This window comes from Girardinichthys multiradiatus, chromosome 15 (assembly GCF_021462225.1).
Source record: "Girardinichthys multiradiatus isolate DD_20200921_A chromosome 15, DD_fGirMul_XY1, whole genome shotgun sequence".
In the NCBI taxonomy this organism is placed as follows: Eukaryota; Metazoa; Chordata; class Actinopteri; order Cyprinodontiformes; family Goodeidae; genus Girardinichthys; species Girardinichthys multiradiatus.
In genome coordinates, this window is record NC_061808.1 from 33126054 (window position 1) to 33141235 (window position 15182).

Here is a 15182-nt window from a genome sequence, read left to right on the forward strand (position 1 = left end):
AGTGTGGGGAAAAGGGGATAATTTTATCACTTTATTAAACTCCCAGTTATCTGAGCCCTGTTTATTTGCTTGCTTTTTATGTTTTTTACCTTCTAAGACCTGCAGGTCTTCCGATAAAGGGTTCATAATTATCCCCCAAACCCAGAAATAGAAAGCTCCTCAACTAAGGTCCACATCTTTTGATTGGAAGGAAAACCAAGACCCACATTTCACAATAATCTCTCTCTGCATTGCAGATACTGTGTAAAAACTCCTATACATACTGACTGTACACCTGCAGGCTTCACATTTGCATAGAACTTTATTTTTAAGATATGCCAACCTTTGAAAAGAAGCATTTGCAAATAAATTAACCCAAAACATTACACGAATTTTGTGTGTAAATATGCATACATGATTGGAACTGATTTAGATGTTGGTAAATAACATTGAGGACTCAGTGTTGCCACTTGAGTTTGGAACCGGTGAAACATGGTACACATCTGGAAGACAAACAAAAAAATGTTAATCAGGACAGTAAATTCCAGTCAAAAATGATGATACAGATTATAAAGCAACTTACTCCTTCTCCTCCAAAATCGGCATATGATGTTAAGTCCTCTAAGGGAGGAAATTCCCGCACTTGTGCTCTAAAGTAGGTGTGAAATAAATTGTTGTGGGAAAAGGTTTGAGTTATGTATATGTCATGAAATTACAGGTCTATCACAGGCTCTTTAACATCTCAGTAATCCAAGAGGTAAAAGTAATAATGCTATAAACTATGCTATGCATTATAATTTTTCATAAATGCAAAGGTAGATCTAGATTCGAACTTACCTTTGTTCGATTAGAAGCAGAGACTAATGCAGGTACTCTTTGTAAAACTAAAGAACGGATCTGCAAACAAACAAACAAACTTGTCACTGAAAAATCCAATTAAAAATTAAGAGAAAAAAAGATAATAAAATTACTTGAATTATCTGTTTCAGGTTGAAAAGGTCATACAAGAAGTCCTCTGGCTGATTTTTAAAGTCAACATTTTTTTCACAGGTTTACATTTAATGAGTATTTTGTCTAAAACACAAATAGTCAAAATTATACATACAACTTCAAATAAATAAAGACATTCATCACAATTGTTTATTTAGGGTTGCTAAAGGTTCAGGAACACAATGCAGATGAGAAAGCCACAGGCTGCAACACTCCCATTAGTGATCATCACTACCTGCATCATTACCTGCAGTGGAGAGTTTCTGTTTACCAGCATAAAGAATGATTTGTTTGTCAGAACTCATTGTATTGACCAAGGATGATGGGAAAGTTCAAGGAACTCAGGCAACAGATATGAATGAAAATTGTAGAATTACAAAAATGGTTAAAGTATTTTAGGGCCATTTCTAAACTGCAGATTTCAAGATAATCAAATTAAAAAAGTCACGCCAGTATCACCCTGTCATTAAAGAAAAATTGTAAGCGTATTCTAGGACACCCACTAGTTCCACTCTGCATAATAAAGCTTGCTATACAGTGTCAGCTAAGAAAGAATCCAACACCTTCAAGGTGGCCTGAAATTGGCATCTGGCCACACAACTAAATCAAATGCCTTCTGAGGAACTTCTGGGAAACCTGCCAAGCATGCTGGTGATACCATCATGCTGGTGGCTGTTTTGCTGCCAGTGGCCCAGGTTTACTGGACAAGGCAGATAAAATACTATTAAGGGAGCACTACATTTCTTACATTATAATAAATCAAAACTGGTTGAAACTTTTTCAAATTGCTCTTGTAAATGTCCTTTATTTACATAAAATTTATTCTGTTTGTCATTTTCCACCATGCCTATCTCCAGCAGTCTATGGGCAGGAGGCAGGATACACCCCAGACAGGGGGCCAGTTCATCACAGGGCAACACAAACACACACAGAACATCCATTCACACCTGAGGGCAATTTAGAAAGATCAATTAACCTAACAGTCATGTTTTTGGACTGTGGGATGAAGCCAGAGTACCTGGAGAGAACATGCAAACTCCATGCAGAAAGACCCTTGGCCAGGAGTCGAACCTAGGAACTTCTTGCTGCAAGGCAACAGTGTTACCAACTGCGCCACCGCGCAGTTTAAATTCAAATATGGCCCATTTAGATCTTATGTACCCAGTCTCCATGAAAACTATTAGTCTTGGTACCATTACAGGTCCTTCTCAAAATATTAGCATATTGTGATAAAGTTAATTATTTTCCATAATGTCATGATGAAAATTTAACATTCATATATTTTAGATTCATTGCACACTAACTGAAATATTTCAGGTCTTTTATTGTCTTAATACAGATGATTTTGGCGTACAGCTCATGAAAACCCAAAATTCCTATCTCACAAAATTAGCATATCATTAAAAGGGTCTCTAAACGAGCTATGAACCTAATCATCTGAATCAACGAGTTAACTCTAAACACCTGCAAAAGATTCCTGAGGCCTTTAAAACTCCCAGCCTGGTTCATCACTCAAAACCCCAATCATGGGTAAGACTGCCGACCTGACTGCTGTCCAGAAGGCCACTATTGACACCCTCAAGAAAGAGGGTAAGACACAGAAAGACATTTCTGAACGAATAGGCTGTTCCCAGTGCTGTATCAAGGCACCTCAGTGGGAAGTCTGTGGGAAGGAAAAAGTGTGGCAGAAAACGCTGCACAACGAGAAGAGGTGACCGGACCCTGAGGAAGATTGTGGAGAAGGGCCGATTCCAGACCTTGGGGGACCTGCGGAAGCAGTGGACTGAGTCTGGAGTAGAAACATCCAGAGCCACCGTGCACAGGCGTGTGCAGGAAATGGGCTACAGGTGCCACATTCCCCAGGTCAAGCCACTTTTTAACCAGAAACAGCGGCAGAAGCGCCTGACCTGGGCTACAGAGAAGCAGTGGTCCAAAGTACTTTTTTCGGATGAAAGCAAATTCTGTATGTCATTCGGAAATCAAAGTGCCAGAGTCTGGAGGAAGACTGGGGAGAAGGAAATGCCAAAATGCCAGAAGTCCAGTGTCAAGTACCCACAGTCAGTGACGGTCTGGGGTGCTGGTGTTGGTCCACTGTGTTTTATCAAGGGCAGGGTCAATGCAGCTAGCTATCAGGAGATTTTGGAGCACTTCATGCTTCCATCTGCTGAAAAGCTTTATGGAGATGAAGATTTCATTTTTCAGCACGACCTGGCACCTGCTCACAGTGCCAAAACCACTGGTAAATGGTTTACTGACCATGGTATCACTGTGCTCAATTGGCCTGCCAACTCTCCTGACCTGAACCCCATAGAGAATCTGTGGGATATTGTGAAGAGAACGTTGAGAGACTCAAGACCCAACACTCTGGATGGGCTAAAGGCCGCTATCGAAGCATCCTGGGCCTCCATAAGACCTCAGCAGTGCCACAGGCTGATTGCCTCCATGCCACGCCGCATTGAAGCAGTCATTTCTGCAAAAGGATTCCCGACCAGGTATTGAGTGCATAACTGTACATGATTATTTGAAGGTTGACGTTTTTTGTATTAAAAACACTTTTCTTTTATTGGTCGGATGAAATATGCTAATTTTGTGAGATAGGAATTTTGGGTTTTCATGAGCTGTATGCCAAAATCATCCGTATTAAGACAATAAAAGACCTGAAATATTTCAGTTAGTGTGCAATTAATCTAAAATATATGAATGTTAAATTTTCATCATGACATTATGGAAAATAATGAACTTTATCACAATATGCTAATATTTTGAGAAGGACCTGTATATTCAGCTTATAACGTTTATATAGCACTGAGCTCTGACTGCAGATCTGGTCCTTTTGAGAAAACATTAGCACGTGACTTTATTTATTTATTTATTTTTTCTTTTTTTTAACATGTCCTGTCTGGCAGAGTGGCACCCAGAATTGTCTGAGTGCCAAAAAGAAGCCAAACAGATTTACTTTCATAAGTTATATATACATATATATAAACTTTATTGGAAACTGCTTTGGGATCATTTCAATTGCAATGGACATGAAGATGGAAACGAAAATGGGAAAAAAGCAAGAAAGAGAGAGTGTAAAAAGGAAAAAGAGAAACAAGAAAAGCACAGAGAAGAGAAAGAAGGATGAAGAGAACACAAGATAGTTTAGACAATTTCTACGCCTGCAGAAACATATATAAAAACAGCAATTTTACCAAAAGTGCATAGTACTGATGAATGCAAGATGTATTAGGTGGTAACTGTGGCACAATATAGAACATCTATGTATAACACCTGAATCAAAAACACCTTTGAGTGTAAGTGTGAGCGTGCTATGCAATAGCAATTGTGAGGAGCCATAGACCTTCCTCCTTGGACCCAAGACAGATACGGAGGAGATCTGAGCCACAGCTATCCAAAAGTCCCCCGAGTACGGGAACCCCAGGAGGACCACTGCCGGTACTACTGCAATCACCCCCAGAGAAGAGCAGAGGACAGCCCTAGGTGAACCACCCAGCAGCCACAGTGCAAAAGCCCCAGGGAGCTGCAGCAATGAGCCCACAGGCCCTGCTGGCAGCAGATCCAGTTGGGAATCAGGGCCGGGCTGAGCACAACCTGCCAGCTGCCCCAGTGCCGGATACAAGATGTGCTCCACTGCTCCACCCACCCAACCATAACTGCAGCCCAGTGCCTTGGGCCAGATCCACAGAAGGAAACACTGGAGGAAGGCCACCACAGCATGCCAAAAACTGGGCACCCCGCCAAACCCACACCCCAACCCCGGGGGCGCCCCAGCGTGCCGGCCACATGGCACACCCTGATGCACCAAGCAGTCTAGCCAACCACTCCAGCAAGGCGAACTCACATCGCCATTGCCACTGCACACTGCCTGACAAAATACACTCCCCTCTGGATGGCATTAAGCGGGCCCACCCCCAAGAACCTACATGTGTGTGTCATGAAGATGTTATAACTGAGAGTGTCTAAGTTGCACATTACAGTTGGGGCCTAGGTTGCCATGGGACCCTCGAGGCTACCCAGCTGACCCCCAATAGGTACCTGCATTCGCTGAGTTCCAAAGGAGGCAGGCACAGGCACATCCACTGGGCCAGGCCAAAGGCTAGGGACAGCCCCACAGCAAAGATCACCCAAAGCAAAAGCAGCGCACAAAGCCCACACTGCGCAAATGCGGGCCCACCAGCCTCCCAAAAATAAAGCCCCTGAGAAAAGAAGAACCACAGCATTCAGAACCAAGAACACATCTCTGACACCCATACACCAGCCAGAGGTAGCCCCGCGAGAAAACCCACACCGAAGCCCACAAAAGGCAGAGAGCCCACAGAGCCGAAACCAAAACCCACTGAGAAGCCGAGACCACTCCACCTCGGGACCCCTCTGACCTGTCCTCCAGACAGAATCAGAACCAAGAACCGTCAAGAACCGGAACCAAGGACAGGAACCAGAATCCAAACCGGAACCGCCCAGATCCAAAAGATGGCAGGTATATTGCTTGTGCACTGTAAGCAAGTATTAGATGGTGCAAAACCCACCCTGAACATCCGTTGGCCTGTACAGTGTACTCAATGATTACTGTAATTACTGCAATTACTGTGATTAATATATTTTGTATTATTGTAAACTGGGGTTATTAGTCATTTTTAAAAGTTCTTAAACATATCTGAGACCAGAATGTTTTGTCTAAGTTGACTAATAAATCCACCTTCAATTTCTTAATAGGAAGTAGCACGTGATTTCTTAAAAGCATTTCCATGGTTGAATATAAACACAGAGAGAATATTTCTAAAAACAGCTAAAAAGTAATACAGACAGATTTTGTAGTTAAGAGTTGTATGAGGAATGCACCTCTATAGACTCTTCTGCTACCAATTATTGAATAAAATGTTGCAGTATCATCCATTGTTTATGACCTAAGAACTACAGTGCATGTTGTGTGCCCCAGGCAAAGCTGTGAAAGCCTAATAAAACAGTCTTGATGCCCACATTGTCTTGAGAAATGTGGTGAGCAAAAATATGTCCAATTCTTAAAGTTGACTTCTACAACTGTGAAGACCCTCTGCAAAGAAGGAGTATAATTTTCTTTTTTCCAAAACAAAAATAGTTATATGAAAAAATCAACATACCTTGGAATCGAATAACGTCCCAAACACTAAAATGAAGAAGCCCTGAGGAAGGTCAAATATTGTTTTATCAAAGAGAACACAAAAAAACAAAAAAACATTAAATGCCAGCAATAAATTGCTATCTTATTTCTAATGAAGAGCAAATACCTGCAATGAGTTGAAGAAAGCAAAGGCAATATGGATCCTTTTATTTTTTGGCTCCACCATGGTTCCAATTCCCAAAGACCAGGTTAGTCCAAATAAAGGAGTCAGTATAGCCACACATCTTAGAATGACTGCTAAGGCATGTTTTTCATCTGCCTGTACTGTATTTCCAGAACCTCTTCTTGTCAGCATCTTGTATAAAACCACTATTATGACCAAAATATTGAACACAACTATGGTCAAGGCAGGGATCACCAAGGCCAAAAGGGCCTTAGTCTTCATCCAGTTTAGCCAACAAACCTGATCTTGCCTTACGTATCCATTATCAGGTGCTGTGGCAGCAACAGTAGTAACAGCTATAATCAGAGGGCAAACATATCCCACAGTCAAGCCAATGGTAAGCATGGTCCATTTAGACATTTGGGAGAAAACCATGACTGTCCGGTATAAGAGCAGGAGACTTGAAACAAACATCCAAAAGAACATGGCAAGATAGAAAAAGTGCATGAAAAAGGTTGCTGCACTACAACGTCCAATTGGCACTATGTAGTCCTTATTTGGGTTATCTTTGGGGTTATTCGCAATAGAGGCCCAAATGATGAAACATATGTCAGCAATCAGCAGGGACAGGGCTGTGTTAACAATGGCGACATGGCGCATAAAGGCAGTGCTATTTATGGTTAGGGCTCTCCATACAATCCCTTCAATAATGAGACAAATAAGTAAGCTGACCATTGATATCCCAACTCCAATATATGTAATTACATCCAATAATAGTATTGATTCAGGGATGTCAGTTGACATCAGAATTGAGAAAGATGTGAGGTGGTTGCAGGTGCAAATTACAGTATAATTTATGTCAGAAACAAACTCACAGCCCTCATCATCCCAGGCACCAACTTTATCAAAGAGTTTAAAATTCCAGAAAACACACTGTGGGTCCAGTTCCAGGGTCGTGTTGAGCTTTTGGTAGCTCAGAGTGATGTTTTGAATGGTTTCATTTAATTTAACAAGCAGCACAGCAGCATTGATAGTATTGTCAGGTTTAGTTTTATTGCTGGTGCTGTTGGAATCTGTAAATTCAAATGAAGAATTCCGTGATGGCATAACATTATGAAGTGTGGAGAATACAATGGTGGTTATATAGATATCATTGAGGCCTGTATCTGGAATGTTTATAGAGACATTGGAAGTCAATTCTTTACTGAAAGAGTTGTTGAACTTGGTTCTGTACAGCTTGATTCGTCGAGTATGTAAAGCAACATTTCCATTAATTTTGTCAGAGATTGTCTCAAATGAACCCAGAAGTTCCGAGCTGGAATTTTGGATTTGATTTGTGTTCAGAAAGTCCCAGGAGTCTTTAGCATCATCCCCAATGATGACATCAACAGTATTTAGAATATTCTGCAGATAAGAAATAAAATGTTTTGGTGGTAAAATATCAGCAAACGTACTTGTATCTGTCCTAAAAGAATAATGAAGAGCCTACAAATGGATCAGAACAGTCGACATACCTGCATGACACCGTCACTGACATCTACTGAAACACTTGCGATTATATGTAATATGTTAACAATAGCTGATATTGTTGCAGAAGATTTTGTAATTTCCTGTTCTTCTTCCTTGACAGCCTTACTTAGATTAGTTGTAAATGTCTGAATCTCTTCTTCCTTCAGGTCCTGAGAGTTAAGAAAGTTGGACAAAGAAGGAAAAAAACAGTTGAGCAGCATTTCAACCAGAATTATCTTAATAGGGTATGAACAGCATAAACAGTTATCTCCCAGTATATGAATGAATCAACAACTTTCTTGGGAGATACCCATTGTCACAAGCAAAAATGTCACAGGACAATGAAAAATGTTTATGAAATTCTGTTTGGTCAAAATGTTTCAACAGTACTAGCCTAAATGAGATAGGTCAACAAGACACTGACTTTAAATGGTTTTTGAAAAAGCAGTAAAATCCAGTTTCATTTGAACACTGATACAAAATATTATTTTCAAACGTACCTTTCAGAATTGAGAATAACGTGGTATCAGCACATTATATGTTGGAGATACTAAATAACTCTGGGATGTTTCTAACATTATTTCACCAATATTCATTCCACACCTTCTCCAAAAGAAGAACATATTATGGAGGCTAACAGCTGAGAAAGAACATTTGTCCCACAGCCATATCAACAGAAATCTCTTCAACAACTTATCACTGATGGTGTGTCCATGTTGTCAGTACATACATTTCAACTGTGTAAAATATTGTACATATAATAGAGAATTTTTATTTCATGCTTGCCCTTATATTAGGTTTAAGCAGGTAGATAATTTGGTAGGGAGAACATAATCCACAGTTCTCTTTCAAGGTTTATACTTGAATAAAATGAAAATAACCAAATGTTCCTGTGGGGACCATTAAAGGAATTGAATAAGACTATTTCATTTATTTTTTCTTATCAAAATGTATTCATGGTGGTTTCTTGGCATTTTCTATGATAGATTAGAGGAATACACTTTGTCACATGGTAGAGCTGGTGGGTCTACATTCTGAACTCCTTCTAGACTTACTTGTAAGCCTTGTTCTGAATTAGTGCTACATACAATGGAACCTCTAATTACAAACATCTTAATGGAAATGTTTCTGAATATAAAAAGGTTCATAAAGATCCAAACACAAAGTTTTATGGACACAATGTGTTGGATGGGCATGGCTGGTGTGTGAGTCCTTCTGCACATCTCTCATGACCCTAGTGTTGTTTTAGCCACACATTTAGCAGACTGTACATGTTGCGGCTACATGTGTGCTGCATCTCCACTGTTGCAGAAGATATGCTAAATAGACATAAACCCCTTTTCCATTGCTTGTGGAAATCCCCAGGCATTTTTAAGTCTAGGGTGCTTTTCCATACAAAATTTACCCAAGTAAATTCACTTTCCCAGGGCTTTACTTTCACGGGTAAGAGATCCTGGTCTGGAGTAGGCCTTTCCAGATTTCCCCAGGATTTTTAAGGGGTCGGAGTTGTGTCCTGCGAGGTATGGCACCAGCAACTGCAGTAATGTGTCCTGCCATCATCTGCTCCACTGTCTACTCATCTACTTTATATAAAAATGTACTTATGATTAGACAGTCAAGGTATAAATTCCCGGTACTCCTGGACTGACTATCAGTTTTTTTTTTATTCTAATAAATAACATTTTTACCAAAAACATTTTTCTGTTTGTGCTATAGATATCTGACATGATGATAATTTACATAATTATAATAAAAGAAAAATAAATGTGTTAATCAGTGTTTAGTAGTTACTGTAAATAAATCATGTAATTCTAAAGCACCAACTCTGGCCAGATGCAGGTTGGTAAAATAATTAAAACGTTTCCTGCTTATGGATCCAGTGCAACTTAATTTATAATTAAATGGTAAATGGACTGAACTTATATAGCACCTTTCCAGTCAGACTGACCACTCAAAGCGCTTTACACTAGAGCCACATTCATCCAGACGCACTCACTAACGTGCACACATTCATACACCGATACGCAGATTGGTATGCAATTTAAGGTTTAGTGCTTTGCCCAGGGGCACATTGACATGTGTTGGGAGGAAGCTGGAATCGAACCCAAATCCCTAGGATTGCAAGATGACCACAAACGTGCACACATTCATACACTGATATGCAGATTGGTAGGCAATTTAAGGTTTAGTGTCTTGCCCAGGGGAAAATTGACATGTGGTAGGAGGAAGCTGGAATCGAACCCAAAACCCTCGGATTGCAAGATGACCACTCTTCTCACTGAACCACAGTCGTCTTGAAGTAATCAACTGCATAACTCTAAAGCGGCTCATCATCTATTATTTACCAGTTGAAACAAAACGATTATTAATAAGCGAACAGTATTTTAATCAGAATAAAGGAGTAATGTCATCTGCTGAACTGAAGCAATTTTCTTCACAACATCCCCATACTTCATCCCTCCCTCCCTGCTGATCCCTGCTTCTGCTTTTTGTCTGTATTTTTCTCATAGCCTCGCTTTGCATATCCTCCAAACTTGTAAATTATAGATTTGGTCAGCTGGACTCTCAACCTTATTGATCAAATTTTTTTTTCAACGGGAAGACAGCGTAAAGGAGACCCTCTTGTCCAGACGGGACGTTCTTCTCTGGATACACAATCAATTCTTGGCAGCAGTGGAAGATTGTGTACCTGACTACAATGTCGGTCGCTGACATAGAAAATGTGTACATATTTGGACTTTTAATAACAGGATACCTGCTTTTTGGAGTTGGTGGTTAACCGGCATATCGAGTGTTTCGCAAAATGTGGGCGGCTGTTCAAAGCTGCCTGCGATGTTAGATGGAGTCTGTAGAACGATCAACACTCAGACTGAAATGTTAAGAGAGCAGAATTGCAAGCTGGACACGATTCTTGAAGAGAATCGCAGCCTGGCAGCGGTTGGACTCAGAGGTTAAAGGATATAATCTTGGAGTAGTCGTACACTCCAGATCTGCGGAAAATACCAAAAATTTGGCTATTTGCATTTGTAATTGAGACATACCAGTAAAACTCTTATGTTGGTTGCAAATCCACAACTGCCTGAACCACAACATTTATTGTTTTCCAAAATCCGGCGCCCCAATGTGGCCTTGGCAACTTCTGCTAACTGGCTATTGACAAAATATCTCCTGGATGTTATATAAACACGACGCTCTTCCCCAGCACTCCCCTACCTGCTGTGTGCTGATAGGACTATGTGGCCGATTGATAAAACTTCCACCTCTCTTCTCAAGGACAATGGCGCTTCTATCATTGTTGACAGTCTAATTCTTGCAAACACACTCAGACTTACATTCGCACCCTCAAGATTCCACTGTACCCTTACTGAGTCTTTACTTATGTCTGTGTTGCTCACTCCTGGTGAGGTTTTTTTGTACTATTTCAGACTCCATTCTGCTAAGAATAGAGTCTGAATTATGATTTTTTTTCCCTCCTATCTTACTTTACCTAAATGTGTGATTTCATTACTTTCCATTCATTTTCAGATTTCTCAGAAGGATTACCAGCAAAAGCCAATTATTATGAGTATATACACCAATGACCAGAGATTTTTACATGTCTTAGAAGGATTAATAGATTTTTAGATTTCTTAGAAGGATTGTATTAATACAGTTTCATACCAGTGAAAGCCAAACATTATTAGTGTTTAAAAGGTTTGGACCTACCAGTGACCCAGCTTCTCTACTTAGCCTTTAGTGAGTGCCCATGACTGTTACTATTTGAATGATGGGACCACAGCTGCCTCATACCAGCGACCTCAAGGATTAATATTATAATTTTTCATCCCAGCACAGGATGAATTCCTTACCACAGAGGACTTAATTAGCTAATTACCTATTAGAAAGATTGGATTAGAACCAGCTCTTACCAGTAAACCCCCAAGGATTATTAATGTAATTTGATTTGTTTTTCTGTGTTTGCTGTATCATTGTACTGTTTTTCCCTGTGTACAGCGCTTTGAGTGCCTTGTTGCTGAAAAGTGCTATATAAATAAACTTGACTTGAGTTGATAAATGGTCTGTGGCCTTTTTTGAGCAATGAAAACTGAAGGTCCCAGGGAATGCTTTTACCTACGTATAAAAATACCAGAGCTTTAAATCTTGGGGCTTTTGGTGGAAAAGGGCTACTTTGAGATAACTCTGTACAATATAAAAAGAAAAAGATTTTGAAACGGTTGATGTTGCAGGGATTAAAAGTATGCGCTTCTTGGACACACTTCAGTTGACAAGGATTCCTGTCACAGCACAGCGTTACAGAAACAGTAACAAAAAAGAGGAAGACATTGAACTTTTTAAACACTTTAAACTTATGTAGGGCTACTGAGACGTCAGTCATGGTGTTGGTTTTAATAGGAAGCAACTGAAAAGTATATGGAAGCAGGAAAATATGAATTATTGCAAGTTTGCATCTTATTGTAATTCATAAAAGGATTAAAAAGAGAGAACACGTGCCCTCCAAATGCATTTTAAGATTTCGATGCTAGAGTAAGTAGCTACCTACCACTGAATCAATCAATAATTCATTGATCTTGGTTACAATGCAGAAGTCCTCCACAAGTTTCCACACTGTTGATTCTAGACAAACGGCACTCTTGTAACCCTTCAGACCTTCGGCGCACATTGTGGTTGCTTTGTCACCCATTCGTCCAGTCCCATACTCCGTATTGTTACATACAATAGCTTAAAGATATTAAAAATATATATATATATAATCAGTCAAAAGAAAACCAAAACGGAACAAAAAATTGTATGTTTCATACGTTGTTCTTACGATCTGTAAAAATGTTCAGGGTTGTTGTCGCTTGAAAAGCCTCTGGTTCAGTTACTTTGCATGTGAATTGTTTATTTGAGTGACTGCAGCTTTGCATTGGATATTCATACTTGATACAGCCTGCTTCACCAGCAACTGTGAACATTTAAAACGTATGTTTATAAAGTACCTAAAACTACATTAAACGGTTGAGGATAAATATAAAGCATATTTGTTTCATCATTAGTTCATACTTACCTGAACTTAAAACTTTTGAACCATCATACCATCTGACATTATAAGGGGACTGCACACAGCAGATAACTGGTTCTTTTTCTCCCTCCTTGCATTTAACCCACAATGCTTGTTGGACCCGCACATTAGGAGCTGATTTGATCGTATCTGTTCCAACACTTCTCTTTTGGATGAGATGAAAACCCTCTCCCTGTAGTGTGCATTCATACAGTCCTGTAATTAGACAAAGTCTGATTACTGATTTAAAAAAAATAAAAGCAGTGCATGAATACTTGATCTTGTGTATTCTAATAACTTATATTGTCAGTTTTAATTGTACAGGGTGACTGACACTCAGAGGAGAGTACTTATCTTGCATTTGGAAAGTGGTAGGTTTAATTATCTCCCACATGTTGATCTGCTTTTTGGTGAGGGACTTGACCACTATTTACCTGCCGATCTTTATATCTTTGTTTGAATGTGTGTACATTTGTATGGGCAGAAACTTGAGCCATTTGACTGCTTGAGCCAATTTGAATTGCTGAATCTGTGTTATGTTAAATCTGTAATTTAAAAACACATTGGGCTGAAAATAATTTCACCAAACCGAAACTGAATTTAATGGTTTGAAACTGAATTTATTTGCTTTTAAAATGTATGTTGTTGTATTAAAAGTTAAGTTTGACTACTATCACTTTCAGGTCTGAAATTCCAATTCAGTTCTAATATTCAGTTTTTGGTATCACATATCCAGGTCCTTGATCAAACACAGATTCATCAATTTACGTTTCACATCAGGTAAAACATCCTGAGGCCAAGCTCATGTAGCTGCACTGCAGCTACATGAGCTTGGCGGATGTCAATCACCAAGTCAAATGAGCCTTTATTAAAAGTGTCAACAACAGATGATAGTCAAACAGTAACACTTATGCTACCTGTAGCTGTTAGCTAAACATGCCAGATTAGCATAGTGTGCGGTGTTACGCCGGTCTGCGTTTCCCCCGCCCTTACCTCAGCGTAATTTATGTTGCCTAGCAACATAAAGTTAGTGTGAAGCACAGAGTTGTAAAGCCGAAACAATTGGAGCCTGAAGGTTAATGCCGCTTTCTCCACTATAAATAACTACATGGTTTTTATTTACCCCTTTACATATTCCTGGTGATTTATAATCCTATTTTGTTTTTGGAAACCCAGCGGGAGTTTCAAAACAATGTGCCGGGAGTCAGGTGTTTTTACTTGTGCAATTAGGTGATATCTCGATAAACAGATTAGACATTTCAGGTTTACACAACTACATTCTCTAAAAACATTGCAAAAGTTCTGTTTGTTTCACAGAATACGCAATATATCCAATTTTATTCACAGCTGTTCTCTCTCCTCCAGCCTTTGCTACTTCCATTTGAACAATCTACTTCAACCCATATTGAATCATGGGATTAGGTGGGCCACGGAGGATACATTGCACCCATCCTTCAAATCTGGGGAAAAGAACGATGCATGTGTCGGCTCCTTTTAATGGGGCCTTGGACAGCCTTCGTCACCTCACCATGACGTAATCGGCCTACAAATGCAACCTTCAAAGGATGCAGCCCCGGAATTTGGACACAGCAATAGTGGGTGTCATCTGTGAAACAGTAAATCTGTGTATGATTAGTCTGTGGCTTCAAGGACCCGGCTGTATGACACAAAAAACTGAATTTTGGAACTGAAATTGAATTATAGATCTGAAAGTAAAAGTAATCAAAAATAATTTTCAATACAAAGCAAAGACATTTTCAAATCAAACAAATTAAGTTTCAAAGCAATTAAATTCAGTTTTAGTTTAGTGAAATTCATTTTCAAACCAATGCATTTTATTTGAAATTACACAAATACAGATTCGGTCTATGCAATTCAAATTCAGTTTCTTCCCATACATTTGTGAATACAACTACCCTTTAGGGTAGTTGGTAGGTGTTGAAAAGCATTATATAAGTTACTCCTACGACAATTTGCACATTACAGTCTTTAAATAAGTGACCCTCGTACTAGAGATGTAGGTAAACTGCTGAGTCCTGACCTCCCAAACCCTCACTGTGTCGTAATTATGTTTTGTTAGGACTCAAACGCAGAGGAGAAAACTGTTGTATAGATTAGTAGTTAAGTAAACAGTGAAGAAATGGTCGACATACCCACTAAACAAAATCAAAACTAAAACTCCTACAGATCACAACACCCTTCTGTGTTGTAAGGATTATGATAATTGATTAATTAATATTTATCAAAAATTATAATTAAAAATCATAATTCAGAAAAATTATTTCTTAACCAAAAATCATTACTTACGAATAGAAGTCAGGGATGTCCTCTTGTGTTGTGATTATGGGCTCAAAGTGCTTAATAATTACAATTTGTAAATTCTTATGAATAATTAATAA

The 15182-nt window shown here is 39.3% G+C and overlaps 1 protein-coding gene across 1 annotated transcript; it reads right to left on the minus strand.

Annotated features, from left to right (window-relative positions):
- Window positions 1-207: 207 nt before the first annotated feature.
- LOC124881763 (adhesion G-protein coupled receptor F1-like) lies at window positions 208-12989 on the minus strand. The gene is made up of 9 exons (XM_047387525.1): window positions 12790-12989; window positions 12553-12687; window positions 12283-12461; window positions 7748-7912; window positions 6237-7637; window positions 6090-6131; window positions 817-876; window positions 563-629; window positions 208-482 (listed from the first exon to the last, which is right to left on the minus strand). The coding sequence occupies exons 2-9, from the start codon at window positions 12647-12649 to the stop codon at window positions 409-411; spliced, it is 2085 nt and encodes a 694-aa protein (XP_047243481.1). The 5' UTR covers window positions 12650-12687; window positions 12790-12989; the 3' UTR covers window positions 208-408.
- Window positions 12990-15182: the final 2193 nt, after the last annotated feature.